The sequence below is a fragment of the Bubalus kerabau genome, chromosome 9 (genome assembly GCF_029407905.1).
Source record: "Bubalus kerabau isolate K-KA32 ecotype Philippines breed swamp buffalo chromosome 9, PCC_UOA_SB_1v2, whole genome shotgun sequence".
Classification (NCBI taxonomy): domain Eukaryota; kingdom Metazoa; phylum Chordata; class Mammalia; order Artiodactyla; family Bovidae; genus Bubalus; species Bubalus kerabau.
The window spans coordinates 78,871,898-78,896,587 of NC_073632.1; the positions used below are offsets into that span (position 1 = coordinate 78,871,898).

At 39.1% G+C, this 24,690-nt stretch overlaps 2 protein-coding genes and 1 pseudogene across 2 annotated transcripts; all 3 read right to left on the reverse strand.

The window, feature by feature from the left end:
- Positions 1-317: 317 nt before the first annotated feature.
- LOC129659911 (trace amine-associated receptor 6-like) lies at positions 318-1,642 on the reverse strand (annotated as a pseudogene).
- Positions 1,643-10,109: 8,467 nt separating this feature from the next.
- On the reverse strand, positions 10,110-11,123 carry TAAR5 (trace amine associated receptor 5). Its single transcript, XM_055534692.1, has one exon. The coding sequence runs from the start codon at positions 11,121-11,123 to the stop codon at positions 10,110-10,112; it is 1,014 nt and encodes a 337-aa protein (XP_055390667.1).
- Positions 11,124-20,475: 9,352 nt separating this feature from the next.
- Positions 20,476-21,519, reverse strand: LOC129619437 (trace amine-associated receptor 4). Its single transcript, XM_055534679.1, has one exon. It carries the CDS (start codon positions 21,517-21,519, stop codon positions 20,476-20,478), a length of 1,044 nt encoding a protein of 347 aa, XP_055390654.1.
- Between the last annotated feature and the right edge of the window lie 3,171 nt (positions 21,520-24,690).

The window sequence follows — 24,690 nt, forward strand, 5'->3', positions numbered from 1 at the left end:
AAAAAAAGAAAGTGAAGCAAAGGTCAGCCTGAAAGAGAGGCCCAGAAAAGGAAAATCATTAACAACGAAGCAAGGAAGCATGCAGATTTGAGGAAACTAGAAAATATCAACTTGTGTCAAATATTTTTATTGAATATATTTCTGTCAAATGATTAAAAATGTTCACTCATCAAAAAAGTAAGAGCATGAAGGTGATGCTGCTGAAATTGAGGTATCGTTTCTCCTCCCCAACTGAATGGAACAATTTTATGCAATGTATTGCATGCCACAGGTACTGAGAAATTCCAAATAAATCATTAAATTCCTAGGTTTGAAAATTAGCTCTCTTTAGAAAATAAGTTTATGGTTGATGAGCTGTCTGTTAACACTTGGCCTGTTACGATAACTTTTATTGCTTTCCTAAACCAAGAGTAAAATAAAGCATAAATCAAAGGATTTAGAGCAGAATTATAATAAACAAACCAGCAAAATTGCTCATAAACATATGAAGGTGTTATAAACCCCCCCAAAAAAATCAATAAATGAATCAATCATATACAGTAACCATGAGATCAAAAATGGTATCACCAAAAATGCTATACTTGGAGTTTTAGCAGCTTTTCTCTCTCTCTTAGTCACTCTGGTTTTGTATATGCCTGATAATCCTTCTACTTTGCTAGGAATATGTTCAATCTTTATAGCCTGTTGTCTAGCCACAAGAAATATATTACTATACAGAATTATCATAACAAAAGTAGATACAAAAATAATAGTCTATCAAAATCCAAAATTGATTTATAACAAGCTGACAATTTCCAGTGCAGCTGAGGGCACTTACTAATTCCTTTATCCTGTTCTCGTGAACACCTGTGAAGAACACAGGTCCACTGTACCCAATGGGCAGGATCCAAGAGATGCTGATGCATTCCCCTGACACAGACACCATGAACTTGGTGGGATAGACCAGGGGGTCAGTAACAGCAACGTACCTGTCAATGGAGATGAAGCACAAGCGGAAGAGAGAAGAGTAACAAAATGCCACATCACAGGAACTGTGAGGGCATAAAATCGGGCTCCAAAGTACCAGCAGCTCTCCACGACCATGCTGAAGGGCATCACGGTCACTCCCACCAGAAAGTCTGCATAGGCCAGAGAGGTGATGAGAAAACTAGTTGGTGAGTGAAGCTGCTTGAAATGAAGGATGGCAGTCATCACCAGGAGGTTTCCAAACATGGCCAGGACAGCCCAAACACCAAGTAGAGAATCACCCGGGATGCAGGTGAGTAGGGGGTTTTCGGAGAAGGCAATGGCAACCCACTCCAGTACTCTCGCCTGGCAAATCCCATGGACGGAGGAGCCCAGTAGGCTGCAGTCCATGGGGTCACGAAGAGTCAGACACGACTGAATGACTTCACTTTCACTTTTCACTTTGGAGAAGTGATTGGATAAGGAAATGGCAACCCACTCCAGTATTTTTGCCTGGAGAATCCCAGGGACAGAGGACCCTGTTGGGCTGCCGTCTATGGGATCGTACAGAGTCGTACATGACTGACACGACTTAGCAGCAGCAGCAGCAGCAGCAGCAGGAGGTTTTCACACAGGATCCATTCAGGTGCTTGTAGCAGAGCTGCACAGCTGCAGGGGTGGATGAACTGCTATTCATAATGCTGCTGTTAATAGCATGTAAACACCTGGAGATGTTCTGCCCTTTTCAATCACATAAAATAGAGCAGTTTTCTATCTTCTGAAGAGAGAGGAGTCTCTTAACTAAATACCCATGTTACAGCTATCAGGTATTATCATAATGCCCTGTCATATATCTATTTTAATTTTAAGCTCAGAACATATAAAATAATAATATATGCAAGTTAAGTTCTCAATAAATACTACTATTAATAATTACTATTTTATTTTTATTCTTTAGAATATAGTTGAAAACAACTTTCCATATCCAATAAGAATTTAAGCAAATATGTGGCAAATTTGCTTTTGCCACAATAAATGTCCTGCCTTGTAATTTATGAAAAAATTTTTTCCTGAACTGGATATTGGATTTATTCCTCATTGTCAAAGTTAGTGAGATACATGTGATTTGTTATTTATTAGTTACCTTTACTACCCCCACCCCCTCAAGAAGGTCTGAGGAGTTAATGACAAAAACCCCCAGGAAACACCTAAGTTCACTTCAGTTCAGTCGCTCAGTCGTGTCCGAGTCTTTGCGACCCCATGAATCATACCACACCAGGCCTCCCTGTCCATCACCAACTCCTGGAGTTCACTCAAACTCATGTCCATCGAGTCAGTGATGCCATCCAGCCATCTCATCTTCTGTCGTCCCCTTCTCCTCCTGCCCACAATCCCTCCCAGCATCAGAGTCTTTTCCAATGAGTCAACTCTTCGCATGAAGTGGCCAAAGTATTGGAGTTTCAGCTTCAACATCAGTCCTTCCAAAGAACACCCAGGGTTGATCTCCTTCAGAATGGACTGGTTGGATCTCCTTGCAGTCCAAGGGACTCTCAAGAGTCTTCTCCAATACCACAGTTCAAAAGCATTAATTTTTCAGCACTCAGCTTTCTTCACAGTCCAACTCTCACATCCAAACATGACCACAGGAAAAGCCATAGCCTTGACTAGATGGACCTTTGTTGACAAAGTAATGTCTCTGCTTTTTAATATGCTATCTAGGTTGGTCATAACTTTCCTTCCAAGGAGTAAGCGTCTTTTAATTTCATGGCTACAATCACCATCTGCAGTGATTTTGGAGCCCCACAAAATAAAGTGTGACACTCTTTCCAATGTTTCCCTATCTGTTTGCCATGAAGTGATGGGACCAGATGCCATGATCTTAGTTTTCTGAATATTGAGCTTTAAGCCAACTTTTTCACTCTCCTCTTTCACTTTCATCAAGAGGCTTCTTAGTTCCTCTTCACTTTCTGCCATATGGGTGGTGTCATCTGCATATCTGAGGTTATTGATATTTCTTTCAGCAATCTTGATTCCAACTTGTGCTTCTTCCAGCCCAGCGTTTCTCATAATGTACTCTGCATAGAAGTTAAATAAGCAGGGTGACAACATACAGCCTTGATGTACTCCTTTTCCTATTTGAAACCAGTCTATTGTTCCATGTCCAGATCTAACTGTTGCTTCCTGACCTGCATATAGGTTTCTCAAGAGGCAGATAAGGTGGTCTGGTATTCCCATTTCTTTCAGAATTTTCCACAGTTTATTGTGATCCACGTGGTCAAAGGCTTTGGCATAGTCAATAAAGCACCCAAAGCCCATATCAAAATATGTACAGTGAAGTCCCTGTAGTGCAAGGTGTGAACAGAGAGAAGAAACTTATATTTAATAATCTCCAGTTAAAATGCATTATGTGATGTAGAATGACCTCACACCAGGGATCACATGAAAAATGAAAATGAGAGGATATCTCACTCATATACAAAGATGCAAATATTCTAAACAGAATGTTTGTAAACCAAATATATCAACATATAAAAAGATGATACATTTGATTCAATCAATGCCAAGAATGGAAATTGTGTTAACATTCAGTTCAGTTCAGTTCAGTTCAGTCGCTCAGTCATGTCCAACTCTTTGAGACCCCATGAATTGCAGCATGCCAGGCTTCCCTGTCCATCACTAACTCCCAGAGTCCACCCAAACTCATGTCCTTTGAGTTGGTGATGCCATCCAGCCATCTCATATTCTGTCATCCCCTTCTCCTCCTGCCCCCAATCCCTACCAGCATCAGAGTCTTTTGCAGTGAGTCAACTCTTCGCATGAAGTGGCCAAAGTACTGGATTTTCAGCTTCAGCATCAGTCCTTCCAAAGAACACCCAGGACTGATCTCCTTTAGAATGGACTGGTTGGATCTCCTTTCAGTCCAAGGGACTCTCAAGAGTCTTCTCCAACACCACAGTTCAAAAGCTACCAGGGTCCAACCCCAGTTGGATCCAGGGATTCCCTCAGGAGGACGGCATTGGCGATTAAAAGGATAGATAAAAGGAGAAAGATCAGAGGTTCAATATAACTGGTTTATGCGGAAAGCCAATAAAACCTGTGACACCAGGTTTGCACTGACCATGGAGGCTGCAGGTGCCCTCTCAAATAGCGGAAGGTGCCCCACCTTAGGTACCTTCTCGAGTGGGTCTTAGAAGCCCGTGCAAATAAGTGGTCTCAGAGGGCCCCCGCGCTCCAATTATTTGTCCTGAAGGAAGAACAGGGAAGAAAAGGAGAGAAAAGGAAGCAAGAAAGAATGACACGGGGAGACCGAGCTTTGAGCAAGGCCCGTAGCTTTATTTTCAAAGGGAGCTTATATACCTTAAGTTGTGCATAGAGGATAGTAGGGGGTGTAAAATCATGCAAAGTCAGCAGTCTTTTATCCTTATCGAGACCAGGCTTTCTTTTCTGCACTTATTGTATACAAATGGTTTACGTGATTTACATCATCTTCTGGCCGGAAGGCTTGTTAACATTTTATGACTCTGATAAAGTTTTGTCAACCATAAGACTTATTTTCTCTAAGAGGAATTACTTTAAAGTTTGGCGCCATCCTCTGAAGGTGTTAGATAAAGTTTCATTCCTATAGGGCAGAGGTGCAATGGGTTTACAACAAAGAAAGAATTTATTACCTTAAGGGTCTAAAGTTGTTAGCACCAAGGCCACTACTTATTTTTTCTATATACCAACTATATTAATTAATATATTCCCAAGGACACAATACAGGGGATATGGAAACTTGGCAGCAAGCATTGGCTCAACAATGAAATCTTCTACTAGTTCTATTCTAACAATTTCTAACTCTCCAAGAGGCTCTATACTATTTGAATATCTTAAGCTTCCCATGCCTCTCAAGGTTGGGAAGCTGTAAACAATCGTATGCGTAGCTGTATGAGTCCGGGTAAACCTGTCAGGCAAGTTAGAGAGCCATCTGAGGGGTTTGCATTGAAACACTCCTAATATGCCCAGGAGGCTACTTAACTAGAGGTCTAAGTTGATTTCCTTCAGAGAAAGGTGATCATGGATAGCCCCCCATTAATGTCAGAGGAGTTGGTGAAAGTCGTAAAATAGTAAAACAGACAGATTCTGGTTTTAGGGTAGACGCTCAGGCAGATCCAGGGGGGCCCTCGAGTCCTGACTCGCCTTTGCATGTCAGGCCTCTCCGCATGATCTTTGTCATGGGTGGGAACTCCCGTGCTGGCTCCTGGCAAAAAGCATTAATTCTTCTGCGCTCAGCCTTCCTTACAGTCCAACTCTCACAGTCCAAATCCATACATGACCACTGGAAAAACCATAGCCTTGACTAGACGGACCTCTGTTGACAAAGTAATGTCTCTGCTTTTGAATATGCTATCTAGGTTGGTCATAACTTTCCTTCCAAGGAGTAAGCGTCTTTTAATTTCATGGCTGCAATCACCATCTGCAGTGATTTTGGAGCCCCCAAACATAAAGTCTGACACTGTTTCCACTGTTTCCCCATCTAATCAATTGATATAATTCACCATATTATCAAGTTAGAATTTTGTGATTATTTTATTAAATGCAACAATAGCACTCATTTTTTTCCCCACTCTTTTTCTCGCATAATTGCATCAGCATTCCAGGATGCTAAGCAGATGACCTGGTTTCCATGTGAGCACATTGGGATGTCTTTGTCTATTCTATCTGGTGAGAGATGGACATTTCTCATAATGGGAAAAAAAATGTTCACATTACCCTAAGCTTGAATAACAATAATCCACTTGAGATCTGTGAATCTGGTGACCCTCTCTGTATGTGCTTCAGACCATCCATGTATGGCTCATGATGTAGTATCCTGCTTTGGCTTTTTTAGATTTCATAATCAATTTTCCCTCTATCTGTGGGAAAATGTTCCACTTTTAAAGAAATTATAGACTTATCAGGGGGTCTAGTTCTTCTTTGGAAACCCCTTCCTTTTTAATGTCTTCAGCCAGGACTCCAAGATTTTAGTTATGTCAGAGTACTCGGTCAGTTTTCTGGTTTTTTTTTTTATCTTCCTTCTTCCATCTCTCCTTCTCTCTTAGTCTCTTGATAATTACCCTGTGCATGTCCAGAAATGTGGAAATATTCTGAAGTTCTTTTTCAAATTCTCTCATCACTGTCACTTGTAATTTCTGAACTGAATATAACTTCAGAAAGCCTACTGTACATCTATCTTCACACCAGTTTTCTTAGAATTTGAGTCACAGCCCTTGGCTTACAACTTTTAATCAGTAGGCATACAGATGTGTGCATCCTAAAACATGATGGATATTCCAGACACACCCACAAGTATCTTCTGTGACTCACAGAGAATAGATTAAGGTGTGCAAGACATGTTACTTTAATGCAACCATCATTATGATGGTAGCAAGCAGCAAACAGTATATATAAGTGGTTTGGTTTACATGTATTAAGTCATAAAATGGTTATGTGCAAAAAAAATGAAGTCAAAAGTATTATTATCCTTATTTTAAAAATGAAAAAACTGATAAACTGAGAAGCTAATAGCTTGCCTAAAGTTACACTTCTAGTAAATGATGACCTTGGGCATTTGTATCTAAGCCATTTAGCTCCAGATTCTATGTTCTGAGCCCCCATGCTCTGAGCTTCTACACCTATGCCCTCATTACCCCAGCAGGATGCCTCAGGGCCTTAGCACAGACTCTCATCTGCCTGCATCACTCTTTCCTCGGATTTTCACAGGTTCTTTCTCATTCTTCAGCCTCAGCTTTAAAATGACTTCCTTAGAAAAATCACTGTCTCGGCTAATTGGTACTGTCTCGGTTGGTACTGCTTTTTTATTCTGTTATTTACCTTGTTTTTTTCATGTTCTTAAGTGTATGTATCAAAATTTGAACCCAATCAGTCCATCCAAAAGGAAATCAGTCCTGAATATTCGTTGGAAGGACTGATGCTGAAGCTGAAACTCCAATACTTTGGCCACCTGATATGAAGAATTGACTCATTTGAAAAGACCCTGATGTTGGGAAAGATTTGAAGGCAGGAGGAGAAGGGGACGACAGAGGATGAGATGGTTGCATGGTATCACCGACTCTACGGACATAAGTTTGAATAAGCTCTGGGAGTTGGTGACGGACAGGGAAAACTGGCGTGCTGCAGTCCATGGGGTCGCAAATAGGCAGACATGACTGAGCGACTGAACTGAACTGAACACCACATTAACCCATATTTTAATTATCATAACATATATGGCCAAGCCTAACATCAGTGGACCCGGAACATTTGCTACTTCCCAGGGATTAGGGAACAGGGGAGACTGCAGTGAGAAAGAAGCATGAAATAGAGGTGGAAGTAGAGAAGACAAAGTCTCAGTGCCATCCTGTGATAGGTGCCAAGGGCCAAGACTGAGGATGATGTATTCCTTCTCTTTGATTCTCAAAACCTTTACCTACAATTCCAAATTTTCAGCCATCAGAGTTGCATAGGAAATCCTTGCAAACTGTAAATGTCTGTGGGGGAAGGACCAGCTTCTTTCACACACTTTGTAGGCCACTGTTTGTGTGACCTTTTGGTTCCCAATGCCTTCTGCAGAACTAACTTTACAGAACAGAGCTATTCAGAAGCAATACAAAGGGGATCTTGCTATGGAAATTGCCCTGCTCAAAACCTTTGATCATGTATAAGACATATAAGTTTCATGTTTATACTCATACACATATACATTCATGGGCTTCCCAGGTGGCTCAGCAATACAGAATCTGACTTCAATGAGGGAGACCTGGGTTCGATCCCTGGGTTGGAAAGATTCCCTTTAGGAGGGCCCAGCAACCCACTCCAGTATTTTTGCCTGGAGAATTCCATGGATAGAAGAGCCTGGCAGGCTACAGTCTGAGGTTGCAAATAGACGTGATTGAAGCGACTGAGCACATATACATTCATGTGTTTTCTATATTCTCAGATGCTACCTGCTGGGATGAGCTATAACCTGATTTGATTAAATTGTAAGAAAACAAGGTAATTAAATTGAGAGATATTTAGAGGAAAAATAATGGTCAGGTTCATACAAAAGCAGAATCATTTCCTGCTGTGTGGATGTGATTGACTTGTAGAGTTCCACCTTGTGAAGCTGCTAAGTATTTTTACTTTCAGGACAGACAGCACCATACCTAATGGATTGGGAATGGGTATGGATGTATTCTAGGAAGGGAAGAGGAAAATGTGTTTTTAAAAATAATGACTGACATACTTTGCAAATTATATTTATTGTTACATATAAGACACAGTGTTCCAAGCTCCTTAAAGTTTCAAAACTGTAGTACTAAGATAATTTGAATTTGTAATTCATTTGTAATTTATCTCATAATGCTTGAGTTAAATGCAAAGAATAATTACTTTCAAAGAAGTATTAAGTGTTAAAAAATACATTGAATATAGAAGTGTGTACATGAACACTGCTATAGTTTAAATGGATAACCAACAAAAACCTATTGTATAGCACATGGAACTCTGTTCAATGTTATTTGCCAGCCTGGATGGGAAGGGGATTTCGGGGAGAATGGATACATGTATATGTATAGCTAAGTTCCTTCACTGTTCACCTGAAACTATCACAACACTGTTAATATAATGCTGTTAATACATTATTATTAATATTGTTAATACAATAATCGGCTATACCTCAATACAAAATGTTTTTGCTGTTAAAAAATAAAATTAAAAACATTAAAAATATATTGGAAAATATTTTTACAACAAATGTATTTTTTAATTATGAAAAAGTGGGATCAGTAAGAGCTATCCTTCCATCAAAAATTAAAAGAAAGAAATCCATTTTAGCTAACGTCATTGCCAAAATATGACTTTTGCTTCTTTATTTATTGATTGCTATGTCTATGTCTGTATCTGCATCTATAATATCATCTATATATCTGTACACCAGACACTTAAAATTAATTTACAAATAGTTTTCCAAGTACATAATTATTAATCTGAAAAAGTCACTAAGAAATATGGAATTAGACTGACTAGAGACCTTTAGGGAAATATTTAGGAAGAAAACAGAAACAATATGAACATAAAAGACACATCCTTCCTAATAATAGCTCCTGTAAAGAATGATTCATTTCTGAGCAAGCATGTGGCATAGATAACTTATTTTTCTGAAAAAAATCCACATACCAGTGTCTCTGGAAAAATAGGTCTAACTTGTATGACTTTTTAAAAGGAGAAAATATTAAAATGGTGAGATGTGGAGCATCATCACTTTACAAATATGCCACACATTTTCATTTTTCAATTATTAAAGAAAAAAGAAGAAAACATTCCTTCAAGAATATAATACATTTACTCAATGAGCATTGAAACAGACATTGAAACAAACCTGGCTTATCATCAACCTGTTTAGCAACTCGGTTCCAAGGAGACAGCATTTTTAAAGGGACCATTTTTAAAAAGAGACAGTCTGAACACTTGACCATGATTATGAAAAGTGATGCGAAATTAGGATGCAAACAATCTTTCCCAAAGTTCAGTTATACAAAGCTCAATTATTTGAACTTAAGGACATCTTAGAGAGCAAAGAGTACAAACCTTTAATTTTTTCTGATGGAGAAACTCGTGAGGGGAGGGGTAAGATATTGTCAAAATAGCCTGACCTGGCGCTGCCAGGTTGCAGGATCAGGACAGGAGCTCAGAAAACTGCCCTCTGTATTTCTTTCCCTTCACTTCTGCATCTTAGTTGTCTCCAAGGAAGTAATAAATGAGGAGATTAATATTTGCACAGAGTTTTGAAATATCCAATAAACATTTAGAGGATGGCACTTTCTCCTTTCCCTACATTCTGTAGAAACATTGAAGGAGAAGAATGCTGTATCTCTTCCCAGAATAAGAAGTTTGTCTTTTTCCCCACTGCTCAAACCATGCTGCGCTGGAAGCCTGCCCACAAACTGCCACAACACCACACAGCTCACCTTCACCGCTCCACTCATGCTTTTTGCAAAACCCTATCCCTAGATGGTTAGATAGCATCACTGACTCAATGGACATGAGTTTGAGCAAACTCTGAGAGATAGTAGAGGACAGGGAAGCCTGGGGTGCTGCAGTTCATGGGGTCACAAAGAGTCAGACATGACTTAGTGGCTGAAAAACAACAAGCCTGCATTCAGTCAATCTTGGTACAAATCAATTGTGGGAGTCCGTGGCGAGAAGATCTCCCAACTCAGGAGAAGTTTCAGTGCCTTCCTGAACCACCGGTAGGAAAAGACATAGATGATGGGGTTGCAGGCCGAGTTGAAGTAAGCAAACCAGATAAATGTGTCAAAGACCAGTGGTGGTGTGATGAAGTTAAGGAGACTGTCAGCCATCGTGTCGACAGTGAAGGGAAGCCAGCACAAAAGGTACACACCCACGGCGATGCCCAGGGTCTTGGCAGCTTTTCTTTCACGTTTGGCAGCTCCAGCCAGGCTTTTGCTTAAGTTGTTGATCTGCTGAGCCTGCCTGGTTGCAACCACAAAGATCTTCACATATAAGCTGATCATGATGAAGCAGGGGAAAAAGAACACAGGGAAGTTTAGCCAGCCCCAAAACTTATTGAAAAGCAGCTGGCAACTGCCCACACAGGGCATCTTTTCCAGCCACAGGTGGAGCCCTCTCTCTGCCATGTCTGTGTAGAGCAAGAAGGCAGTGTAAGTTGCTGGCAGCCCCCAGCCTGCCAGGATATACCTGAGGGCCACCCTGACCGTGAACTTAGAGGGATAGAGTAGGGGCTCACAGATAGCACAGTGGCGGTCAATAGAAATGAAACAGAGATGGAAGATGGAGGTGAGGCAGAAGAGGGTGTCCAGGTAGGTATGCAAGTGGCAGAGAGAGTCTCCAAAGAACCAGCAGCTCTCCACGGAGCGGATGGTACTGAAGGGCAGCACCAGCAGACCCAGAAACATGTCAGCCAGGGCCAGGGAAAGCAGCAAGAAATTGGTGGGAGTGTGAAGCACTTTGAAGTAGGACACAGCGAACACCACAAACAAATTTCCTAGGACTGTAATCAGCACGCCTGCTGCACAGGACAGATAGATGGCCAGCTGGATGCCCAGGGGATGGACTGTCCTGGGGCAAGACCCATTCACCTGGTAGCAGAAAGTCTCGGGGCGTTCTTCAGCATCTTGGTCGAGGACCACACTCATTTATGGTTTCTCCTCCTCTTCTCTTTCTGGGAAGAGTTGCCTGTCCCCAACAACAGCAACGACAACAAAATTTATCTAATAAATGACTAGAAAGTGAGATCTGCAGGAAGAACTAAAGGAAGATTTGAATCAACTGTGCCTTGAAAATCAAATACAGCATGGGACTCAAGGTTCCAGAAGAGTTACTTCTGTTAGCCCTGGTTTTTCTGACTAAGCACTTTTAAAACTACCAGAGAGAATATCCTTAAGGATAGAGAAGAAGGATGTAAGTCATATTTCCTCAAATAAAAAGTTAATTATACCACAGTAGGGAGTATAAAATTATTGAGAGGTGTCTCTTCCATTTTGAAAACATACCTGCTGTCAAATGTAAAGTGAGATTAAAATGATGAGGGAGAATTGGATGCAAATAGTCAAAAAGATACAAACTTTCAGTTATAAGATGAATAAGTACCTGGGATATAAAATACAACATGATAAATGTAATTAACACTGCTGTATGTTATACATGGAAATTCTTAGGAGAGCAAAGCCTAAGAGTTCTCCTCACAAGGAGAAATTTTAAAATTATACAGTACTTCAACTTATACAGCACTGTAGGTCAATTATATCTAAATAAAACTGGGGAAAAAATAAAATTATTTTTGAGTCTGAACCAGGGAAGAATTAATTCTTGCTAATAAATCATTATTTGGGAAGATGTAACTTCTGGCTCCTCCTTCTAAGAATTAAATAAACTGTCAATAAAATCAACTGAGTAAGCTGTTTTTAATTTATTTATTTATATTGAGATATAATGACATATGGGACTTCCCTGGTTGCTCAGTCAGTAAAGAATCTCCTGCACTGCCGGAGACCCAGGTTTGATCCCCCTGGGTCAGGAAGATCCCCTGGAAAAGGAAATGACAAACCACTCCAGTATCTTTGCCTGAAAATCCCATGGACAGTGGAGCCTGGTGGGCTGCAGTCCATGGGGTCACAAAGAGTCAGGCATGATTGAGCAACTAACACACACATAATGACATGTAACCTTAACTTAGTTTCAAGAACAACATAATGTTTTGATATTTTTATATATTTATATTATGAAATGATCTGCACACTAAGTTTAGTTAGCATTCAACATTGCACATAGTTACAGAATTTTTCTTATGATGAAAACTTTTAAGATCTACTCTCTTAGCAACTTTCAAATAGGCAGTACAGTAATATTAACTTCAGTCATCATCCCCATGACTTAATTATTTTATAAATGGATGTTTGAATGTTTTGACACCCTTCACCCATTCACTTAATCCCAGTCTCTGGCAACTTCCAAACTGTTCTCTGTATCTATGAGCTTGTTTTTTTAAATTCTACATATAAGTGAGATCACACAGTATTTATTTTTCTCTGATTTATTTCACTTAGCATAATGCCCTCAAGGTCCATCAATGTTGTCTCAGATTGCAAGACTGAATTTTTTATTACTAAAATATATCCCATTTAATTTATTATTTATTTTTTAATTGGAGGGTAATTGCTTTACAATTTTGCATTGGTTTCTGCTGTACAACACTGCAAATCAGTCATAACTATAACTCCCTCCCTCTTGAAGCTCCCTTATACCTCTCACCTTCCTGTCCCTCTAGGTCATCACAGAGCACCAGGCTGGGCTCCCTGTGGTATACAGCAACCTCCCACTGGTTATGATAGTGGATACATGTCAATGATACTTTCTCAGTTTGTTCCATCCTCACCATCCCCTGCTACATCCGCAAGTCTGTTCTTGACATCTGTGTCTCCATCCCTTCCCTGCAAAGAGTAAGCTTGTTGAATTACATGTCAACTCTCCTCAGGAAAAGAATTCAGCACACAAATAATTAAATGAATAGAATTGCCCTATTTTAGTTTCACGTGCTACACAAATTCTGAAGATAACACAATGTTTACACATCCTGGGGGAAGTGTCACAAATAAAAAAAGCATTTTATCTATCTTGTAGTCACCAGTCTGTGAAATTTTAAACAAAGTCTAATAAAATTGTATTCTGAGCTTTTAGGCTACTTACAGAAGAGTCAGAATCACTTCATGGAAAGGAGTTCTTCTTTTAGCAGGTGATATAAGGTACATAGCATTCACTTTCTTTAGCAAAGATGGCAGATGTACAAGCAGGTAATGATTTTATACTCCAAATAGAAGCTGCTCCTCTATTTCGGCATGTGAAACAAATTAGTACTGAAGGAGTACCCAGGGACCTACTTTGCACAGTTCACAAGTCTCAGCAGTTTAAGGCTCCTTCTCAATATAGGATCATTTATCCTGCTAATTAATTAGAGATGAAATTTAAAGAGACTGGATTTACATTTTCCTTAATTTTACTTTAAGTATGTTCCATATATCCCTTCTGCTTTAAGATTATGTATTTTTCTCCCAGCATGAGAAATAATTGAGAATAATTGATCATAAGCCCTTTGGTTTGTGACTCCTACATTGGATTCATCATGGATTCTTTTTAAGCTCTCCATTTTGTGCTGGTTAAAGAAATCACAGAAGGTGAAACAGTTCACCTGGACATAGAAAAGTTAGATTCCTGTTCTGCCACTTTCTAGGTCATCACTGATCCTCTTCCTCCCTTTGTTTCCCCATTGATAAGACTATCTACGATTAGACTCATATGTCTGTATATCACAGAAACAATATTGAGGAAAATAACATGTTCAATCATACTCTGCTATTTCTGTTTCTTGGTACCAAACATCCAGAGGATGGAATGTCTCTTTGCAGCCTTGGAGAAATCATTCCACAGTGCAAATTAAACTGATGTCACAAAAATGATAGAATTCAATGGATTATATCTAGCAGCAGGGCCTGTAGGACAAGGTGGGAAGTCCAAAAAGAAAGAAAGGAATTTGGCATGTACCTCCCCCTTCTCTGCAAAGTCAGGGACACACCCAGTGTTGACTGTCAGAAACTTGCCTTGTGCGTGGTTTTAAGGTGATGGACTAAGACGTAAAAGACAAGCACAAGAAGATGCACAATCCATTTGTCTTGCAAATTGGAGGTTCAACTATTAATATCATATGAATACACTCACCTCTTAAACAATGCACATTAGAAAAAAATAAGCTTTTCCTAGTCAATACAGATTTAGGGACAAGTATTTCCATGAAGTAGATCCTACAATTTCTCCTGAACAGAGACCACAAAACAGACTGTTCAGGAATACCAGCTCCTAGTTTTACATCTTTTCTTCCATCTCCTTCTTCTAAACAAGCCACATCTGGTATCCCAAAGGCCATTCAAGAGTCCACATGGATTATTTTGACTATTGTGTAAAGAGAGACAGGAGCAGCTAACACAGCTTATATGTAGCCACTTCCTAGCTCAGCAATAATCCTGGAAAGGTGGTATTATACATAATACTTATACTTAATTGTCTCTAATTTGCATCCTTTCATTCCTATGTATATTAAAACGAAAGCATAATATGATGGGGAGGAAACAGTTAAAATCTAGTATTGGAAATTTCAATCTATTTCAATGCCTCCCCCTCACCTAATGGGTGAAATTCAGCCTTTAATAGGCACAGAAGGTGCTCCCAGTTCACTCCCAACATCTCTGCAGTTTCATCTCCCTACGTCACGTGACCAAACTTGTCCTATTCTTACACAAATATCTGGCTGCTCTTTTCTTTCGCTTGTTTTAGTCCTTGTGATGAATTATGCTCTGCCAGCCTGAGAAATACGTTTCCCAGAATCTCTTTATGTATATGATTTCAAGTTAGAGGAACTTTGGGGAGATTTGGAAAGCAGAAATGAAGCTGCAGTCATTATTCTGCTGGTTTTTCCTGGAAGACACAGAGGATGAGATATTTGGATGGCATCACCAGCTCAATGGACATGAGTCTGAGCAAACTCCAGGAGCTGGTGAAGGACAGGGCAGCCTGGCGTGCTGCAGTCCAAGGGGTCACAAAGAGTCAGACATAACTTAGTGACTAAACAACAACAGTGGTGGATAGACAGAGGTAACAGATTCCAGCTTGGCCTCACTCCTGTCTGCTGGCACTGCTGACCAATGGTAGCCTCAGGTCTCCCACCAAATTCCTGGAAGGATGCACCGAGGCAGCAGTCAGCCAGAGACAACAGCTAACCATTGACTCTCTATAAGCTCAAACTTTGCAGTCCTGTGTCAGTGATTGGTGGAGAAGGAAATAGCAATCCACTCCAGCATTCTTGCCTGGAGAATCTCGTGGACAGAGGAGCCTGGTGGGCTGCTGTCCATGGGGTTGCACAGAGTCGGACATGACTGAAGCAACTTAGCATGCATTCATGCATTGGAGAAGGAAATGGTAGCCCAGTCCAGTATTCTTGCTTGGAGAATCCCAGGGACAGAAGAGCCTGGTGGGCTGCCATCTATGGGGTCACACAGAATCGGACATGACTGAAGCAACTTAGCAGCAGCAGCAGCAGCAGCAGTCAGTGATTGGAAGTGAGTTCTTTAATGAGCCTGATGATAACAATCCTTTGGCCTAAAACTCAGGCTGCTGCTCCTGCTGCTAAGTCACTTCAGTCATGTCCAACTCTTTGTGACCCTACGGACTGTAGCCCAAAAGGCTCCTCTATCCATGAGATTCTCCAGGCAAGAATGCTGGAGTGGGTTGCCATTTCCTTTTCCAAAATGCAGGCAATCTTCTCTAAATCCCAAACCTGGCTAAATTTTCCTCTTCCATACTTCCTTAGCTTGCTGCAGTATAATTGAGTGGTGACAGATCATAAGCTTCTTAAGGCCAGGATTTGTTTTATTCATCTTGGAACCACAAGCATTCAGAGCAGCACTTGGCCCATAGTAGATGGCCAATAAATGTTTAATGAACTGAGTGGTTTTTAGTAAAGAGAGCAAAGTGTCCATGCAGTCACCATGCTCTTGAGAAAATGACTACCTCTGTTCATCCTAGATAATACCTAGATAGAAGATCTATTTTGGATTAGGAATAAGGATGGGATGATTCACTTTTTATATGAACTGGCCTAAGAAAAGCATGTGAAGCTGTTTTGTGAAACAACTGAACTAACATTCATGGGACACCCTTTCAAAATTACAAAAGTCCTCCATTGAGGTAAGAAATGACTGTGACTGCTGTAGAAGCTTCTACCTACTCCTTCATTTCTTCTCTATTTAGCTTGGCTCCTAGTGGGCAAAAAAAAAAAAAAAAAAAAATCGAGGTGGTCTACAAAAAGGACCACCCCATGGCCTCAGACCCCAGTTTCTTGATGTTAAGTAACACATTTTATGTGATCTTAAGGAGAAAAGAAGTATGTGCTGAATGAATGGCTGCCCTTCCTATTCAGCCCCTCAGAATCAGCAACCCAAACATCTGTGCTAAATTCCCAAAGAGGAAAAGAGGCTCATCATGGGAAGCAGATTATAAAGTGCTCGTGTTATCATAAAGTGGTCTATTGCCCATCAGGCCCTGGAAGGATGTCTAACTTGGCCTGAAGCCTGAGGAACTATTCCTGTTCTTTTGATTTTCCAAAAGAAGTGCCTTACCCTCCAAATACTGCCTTCAGGATTATGGGTGGAGAAAATCTCCTCCTGAAGGACTACATTACTGCTCTCAGAAGAGAATAAACGAATTCTCTATTAAGCATCTTAATGTCCAGTTTTGATTTTATATATTGTACTGTGATAACAGTAATTTGCTGAAACATCTCAGTACTTAAATATGTTATATTCAAATTACTGAATTACAAGTACTAACTTTGGGGAGCTATGAACGTTCAATAGAACACATAGATCAAGAGGGTATTGGGGATCTCCAACTGAATAGAGATGTTGTTAAAGGTGTTTTAAAATAATGAGTAGTTTCCTCAGTAGATACACTGAAGCAAGGGTAGATTAAAAAAAAAGAGTTAAAAAGTTTCACAAAAGCCTTAGGATTTACCTGTATGAATATTGGAAACTTTAGGATTAGCTGTACTGCATAGACCTGTGATGTCATTTTACCAGGTCAGAGAATGGGGGGGAGGGGATTGGTTAACCAAATATTCTGATATCACTGTAAGAATTACTACAATCAAATACACACTTATTTGTAGCCAATACATACATGCTTAAGGTAACAAGTTTTCTCTTTGCAATTTGCCAGTGACTTTTGGTTATTGTTATGAAAAACAACCTTACTTTCTGCAAAAAAAAAAAAAAAAAAAAAAAAAAACACACCTAAGGTTGATGAATATGTTTCTCTAACTACATGTGAACAGATTCTAAGTTTGTGACTATATACCATTTAGGCTGGAAGAATGAGCCTATTAATGATTTACATTAAAAAAATCTCAGTCTGCTGTGGCTGATTCAAGTTGATGTATGGTAGAAACCAACACAATATAGTAAAGCAATTATCCTCCAATTAAAAATAAATAAATCTGAAAACCTCAATCTGTTAATACATAGAATAGTGAACAATATTTCTGTACAACCACACCTTTCTATAGAGCACTTGTACTACTGAGGCATTAGGAAAGGAGAGACTTAGTGTCTATCCTCAGGAAGTTCACTGTATGAACATGATCATTGTAGTCTGAATGTTGCAAGTGTTTCTGAGCTGGTCAGTCATTTTCCACTGTGTGCCTCTTCTGGCCTTGTCCTCAAGTTTCCCAGCACAACATTGTACAGATATGACCAAAGCCCATTAGAGCATGTTTTAAATTCAGTTCAATTCCTTCTTTACAAGTGGACTTTTTCCCCATCTTCCTTGCCAGGAGAAGGAGCCACCACTGTCCAATATCCTTTATCATTGTTTCTTTCTGTGAATTTGAGGAACTCCCTCCCATTTTCCTCAAAGTTTCTGTTTTGGTTATCCAATGAATGCATCCAAAGATGTTTATTGGAAAGGAACTATACCAATCACTGTGGGATACAAAGATGAATAATATAAAGAGTCTTGCACACAAGAAGCTCATAATCTACATGAACAACCAACACATTTGTGCACACTTAACTCCAGTACTGGTGGCTCAGATGGTAAAGAATCCACCTCTGGTGCAAGAGACCCAGGTTTGATCCCTGGGTCAAGAAGACCCCCAAGAGAAGGAAAAGGCTACCCTCTCCAGTACTCTTGCCTGGAAAACCCCATGGACAGAGATGCATGGCAAGCTACAGTCCAAGGGGTCACAAAGAGTTGGACACGACTGAATGAATTAAAAAGCAGAGACATTACTTTGCCAACAAAGATCCATCTTGTCAAGGCTATGGTTTTTCCAGTAGTCATGTATAGATGTGAGAGTTGGACTATACAGAAAGCCAAGTGCCAAAGAATTGATGCTTTTGAACTGTGGTGTTGGAGAAGACTCTTGAGAGTCCCTTGGACTGTAAGGAGATCCAACCAGTCCATTCTAAAGGAGATCAGTCCTGGGTGTTCTTTGGAAGGACTGATGTTGAAGCTGAAACTCCAATATTTTGGCCACCTGATGCGAAGAGCTGACTCATTTGAAAAGACCCTGATGCTGGGAAAGATTGAAGGCAGGAGGAGAAGGGGATGACAGAGGATGATATGGTTGGATGGCATCACTGACTCAATGGAAATGAGTTTGGGTGGACTCCAGGAGTTGGTGATGGACAGAGAGGCCTGGCATGCTGCAGTCCATGGGGTTGCAAAGAGTTAGACACGACTGAGTGACTTAACTGAACTGAACTGAATTGAATGACTAAGCACGCGACTCCAGTACAAAACAGGAGGCAGAAGAGACAGGATTGGGGCAGTGAAGTGGGGCAGGGAACATAGAAGAAAGATGTCAGCTACATTGAATTTATGATCTTATTGGGACACTCAAAAAGATCCTCCTCTGGTAGTAAGAAATAAGAAACTCAAACTTGAGGGAAACAATAAGACTGAAAATAAATATATTTGAGAGAAATACATGGAGAGGTAGTAATTGAAGCTGTGAGGCTAAATAAGGTTAGAGCAGAATTTCTCAACCATGGCACTTTTGAAGTTTGGGGCCAGATAATCCTTTGTTGTCAGGGAGGCTGTTCCATGCATTGTATGATTTTTGTCAATATCCTTTACCTCTACCCTTGAACTGCCAGTAGAACCCCCTCACTGGCTCTAACAACCCAATATGTCTCTAGACTTTGCCAAATGCACTCAAGGGGCAGAACTGTCCCAGGCTAAGGACCACTTGGTGAGAGAGACAGAGTAATAGTGTGAAGGGTGAAAAGATCACAAAGGACAAAACTTGATGAAATAGATTTCTAGGGTAGGAGAAGGAGGAGAAAACCAAAACAACATGGAGAAAAGACAATCAATGAGGTAAATGATTAACCAAAAATATATAACCAAATATATTAAATAGTAACAGTAAATATTATTGGCAGTAAATATTAACCAAAACACTGGGGGAGGGAAAGAACTTCAGTTTTGTGAATGAAGCTTAATCTTGGTGAATAAAATGTGCACACATAGCCAAAGAGATGTCCACAGCACTTGTATGTATACACGTAGGCCATGCGACTATATAGATCAAAAACATGTGTTAGAGAAAGAATACATTCCTAAAATCCTTCTTTAACCATTCTGCTCATTTAATGAGACAGTCCAATTTTATCAAACTATTGCAAAGGTCACTTGAAATCTTTTTTAAGAGATTAAATCAGAATCAGTAAAACTGGAGGCAGCCGCAGCTGCTTCCTTCTCCCTTTCCATGTCCTCACATGCTCTGTACTTCAGCCTCACAGTGTTCTCAAGCTCTCCCCACTCTCCCAAAATGTAATAATCTCAGGAAAGACTTAGATAAACTCTACATGGCTATTAAAAGTGTGAAGTCCAACTGTCTCCTCTTTTAAAGTTTACAGGATAAAAAGAAGATCCCCATCTGACATGCCAAAGGAGTGAAATCTAAATCTCTAATTTTGGAAATTCTGGAGTTAACAAGTCTTGGGAAAGAGTGTCTTTTTACTGGAGGTGTCTCCCCCAGAACCCCAGAAATTGACCACTTTGGGAACTCTGGTATAACCAGAAGGCTAGATCTATTGATTCTACCTAGGTGTCTATTACATCAGCTGGTGGCTCAGATGGTAAAGAATCCACTTGCAATGCAGGGTTTGATTCCTGGGTCAGGAAGATCTCCTGGAGAAGGGAATGGAAACCCACTTCAGTATCCTTGCCTGGAGAATTCCATGGATGGAGGAGCCTGGCAGGCTATAATCTATGGTGTCACAAAGAGTCTGACACAACTTAGTAACTAATACACGGGTGTCTATTACACCAAATGGAAGAATATCCTTGTCTAGTCAATCCACTCCCTTACCTCTAGGGAGAAATAACATCCAGTTTCCCTAGTAGGAAAGAATTGTAGAAAATGGAGAGCATTGCCTAAGCACATGCAGGAAATATGCTTAGGTTGGAAGAGTCAGGGTGGAAGATCATCCCTGAGACAATTGTCCTCAACGCCTTGCGAAACCAAGGATAAAACATACCATATATAATGGGATTGAAAGTGGAATTAAAATAGCCCAACCAGAGAAAGACATTGTACAAATCTTCAGGCGTTGTAAAATTAATGAAAGGGTCTGTGATTGTCAAGACAAAAAAGGGCAGCCAACACAACACAAATACTCCCATGACAATGCTTAAAGTCTTGGTGGCCTTGCTTTCTGTTTTGGTTGATGCCTTCATTTTGCTTTCCGACCCAATGTGTTTCATCATAGAACCTGTGCCAATTTGATTAGCGTGCTTCCTGGCTACTGTGAAAATATGTGTGTAAATTCCCACCATTACCGTCCCAGGGAGAAAGAAGGCTATAAAGGAGGCCAGCACCCCCCAGAGCTTGTTAAATATCAGCACACATAAACCTGTACAGTCAGTGGCTGCAACAAAGTCTTCTGCACCAATTATGTTTAATTCTGAGAATACCAGGCCAAAAGCAAAAAAGATGGGAATAGACCAACTGATGAGTAGAAAGACTCCTACGAGAGAGATGGTAATTTTGGTGACATAATGCAAAGGGTCACAAACAGCATAGTAGCGGTCCACTGAGATGAAGCAAAGGTGAAAAATGGAGGTGGTACAGAGCATGATGTCACAGCAGCTGTGGACTTTGCAAAAGAGATCGCCAAAGTACCAGCAGGACTCAATGGACCGGATCATACTGAAGGGCATGACCACACAGCTCAGCAAGAAGTCAGTGGTGGCCATGGAGAGGATCAGGAAGTTGGTGGGGGAGTGGAGCTGCTTGAAGTGGGCAATGGAAATGATCACAACCAGGTTGCCCAGCATGGTCATTACTATGGCACCAATCATGACAACATACAAGGCACAGGCACTCAGCCCAGACCTCATGTTTCTAGGGCATGAATTGTTCACCAGAGCAAAGCAGAATTGTACTTCTGAAGGGTTCCAAAGGTCCAGTGAATTCATTGTCTTTGTCTTGTGGGTACTATGAGTCTTTTGCAGAAATACTGTTCCTCTCTTTCCTGTGAAAGAAAGAGGAAAAACAATAAAAATAGTGCATCTTTTCAGAAAGGTCCAACTAATTGCACTTTCAATCCTGGGATAAGCTCCCTACTGACCGTGAGTGCTGCTTCCAACTTTAATGTGCATATGAATCAGTTAGAGATCTTTTCAAAACACAGATTCTAGTTCTGGGGTGGGGACTAAGAATCTGCTTTTCTCACCAGCTCTTGGGAAATGCCAGTGCTATTAGTCTAAGGACCATCCCTTGATTAGAAAGGGACTAAATACAACTAAATGAATATTGTCACCTAACACCTAAATAACCCAGTTAAAACCATCTAAGTAATCCAGGTAAATGCATGTTCTGATTGTACCAATATGTTGTCCTTATTCAGGATTCTGAAGACATGGGCAGATCAAGAATTTTTCCCTGTCCCACTTTTATTAATCAATTTGATTTACTGGATAATTCCCCTCAAGAATTACCAGGACCTCGGGAACTATTCTTTAATGCTGAGTTTAAACAATAATTGTGATCTAAAGATTATGCATCTTCTTCTTCTTTTTTTTTAATTTCTCTTGTGAATATTTGCAAATGTTTTGGATCCTGCCATTTAATACATACTCTTCAATTAAGAAAATATTGTTCTCTTCAATGTGGTCAATATAGATTTCAGAGTTTAGAACAATATATGTAACTAAAAATACTCTAAAGCCTACAAGATTATACAGAAATTGCCTCCAAAGAGGGGTGGGAAATATCTCAAATGATAGATTGTGAAATTCTCTGGGTTGTCTCCTTCCATTTGGCAGCCACATTCATTTATAAACTCACATTCAAGTTGATGTCATCTCGTCCACAGACTTTAAGTTTCACATTGGTAACAAATTTGACATATAGGGTGCTCATTGATTTTACTTTATGTAATTTACGCTGTTGTACTTAAAATGTGAAAATAATGGGACTGACTCATCTGGAGTATGACAAGGGTTTGACTTGTTTTTCCAGAGCTAGGACTGGATGTGTAACTCTGATGACCAATGACAAGCATTCATAAGATCGAAGGTCAGGTTGGAGAATGGAGTTTAGCCTGAGACTAGATTAAGACTCACTGGTCCATTAGGAAAATGAACCCACCAGCAAGTCCTTGCCAGATTTACTTGGAAAAGATACTAGTGAGAATACATGTAACTTTGAAGATAATATTTACATTTACAATACTTACAACCATAGGTTAACAATTTTTTCCAATGTGCATTATTTGAAACCTTAACATTATGGCACATTTTATTTGCTCTGGGTCTAGTGAATTAATTTCTTAGACTAGTATTTTTCTTAAGATATATTTTAACTAAACCATTCCAATATTATGCAACTGAGTTAAACTTGAGAAACCAAAATGTAGAGAGTAACATATGAGAGACAAAGATTTATTCAACTGTTTTTTAAACTGCAGAGTATCCAGCACTAATTATTTGATTACTTATCATTTTGGTTCCTAAACTCTGATATTCATATAATAAAATCTTAAATACCTAATCACCTTCTTTAATAAATGAACTTTTAAAATTATTTTTATCCTTTTACTCTTGTGAATTAAAAATTTTTTTTAATTATTTTAAAAATTACTTTGAAAGATATCTAACAATTACCACAAAATAACTTATACATTTGTCACTAATAGGCTTCCCTCCTGGTAAAGAATGGCAACTCATTCCAGTATTCTTGCCTGGAAAAGTCCGTGGACAAAGGATTGATGTAATTTAACCTCCTAGGTTTGTAAAGTGAATTTTGTTTGTTTTATTTTGGAAGACAAGTTATGAAACAGCTGCTAGAAATTAATAGTATTATTTCATGCTTCTGATGAATGGTTGTGTATATTAGAGAAATATTTCAACATTTAAGTATCCTATTAAGACAAAAGGATAGAATAAAACACGTGTATTTTAAAAGTTAATACATGGAAGATTTGTTAAGAGAATATCAAAGATAATTAAGCTTTTATCGCCTTAGTTAAAAGTTGCAAAATAAATAAGCAAATGCAAGTGTAACTACTAGTCTACTGCTTTGTTAAAAAAGAAAATAGTCCAGAAGAAAAAGAAGGAAATTATTAAGTGCACAGGATTTTATTTAAAACCTTAACAAAGTAAAAATTCCTTTTCACTGAAGATTCACCTCCAGGAAAGAATTTTTTAATAACAGTAATTTTTAATAATGTAAAGTTAAATCCTCTATGGCATCTGACTTTTATCATGGGACATTGTTGTTACACCAATTTTTTTTTTTTTATTACTGACATTTCAAAAAAGATCAAATTAATGACAACACTGCAAAGAATGGCCTAAGGAAAGTACAGAAAATTGTTAATTTTACCAGAAGGTAGAAAGAAATATTTACTAGCAGTTCTGGAGAGAAGCAAAAACTGTATTACTTTTAGTTCAATTTCATTCTTTCAGGTAAAAAATTACAGAATGGATAAACAGACTCAAGGACACTGAAATAATAATTTTGAAAAATGTAGAACTTTCTCAGGATTTCAAGGAAAATATGAAAAAGAAATTATATAATAATTTTCCTCAAGTATTAAATATTTAAAAGTCTATTAATATATATGTATTTTCCTCAAATAAGAAGGAAAATATCCAACAAGTTCAATAATATATTGCAAATGAAATGGAAGAAATAAGGAGAGAATTTACATTTGCTTTATCAGGAATGATTTTTCTCCTCTTACTGGTTATGAGGCTTAAACACTCCACCTCTGAGACTGTTTTTTTGAAAACAATGATTTTGTCTTGCTTTGCTGTATCTCACTCAAACAATAATTTCCTAGGTAAGAGAGATTACTTGTGAATTAGATGTGAGAAATGACTGTTGTGGATCTTTAGAATTGCCTCTTTAGAATTCCAGTAATTTTAAAAAAATGATCCAAATCTATTTTTATAGATCTTATGCTTTGTAGAATTTATAGATTAATATTTTAAGTTTGGTAATATTTATTTTACTTGAAATAAATAAACACATACATACAAACATAAATACATATATCTGATCTTTTCTTTCAAGATACTCTTCTTTTGCATATCAGAATTTGTTTGGCTAAGTTGGTAATTTGGAGCCAACATGGTTGAAAA

Excerpts from the sequence above, each read along its gene's own strand:
- LOC129619437 (XM_055534679.1), bottom strand. The coding sequence starts at position 21,519 with ATGAATTCACTGGACCTTTGGAACCCTTCAGAAGTACAATTCTGCTTT.
- TAAR5 (XM_055534692.1), bottom strand. The coding sequence starts at position 11,123 with ATGAGTGTGGTCCTCGACCAAGATGCTGAAGAACGCCCCGAGACTTTC.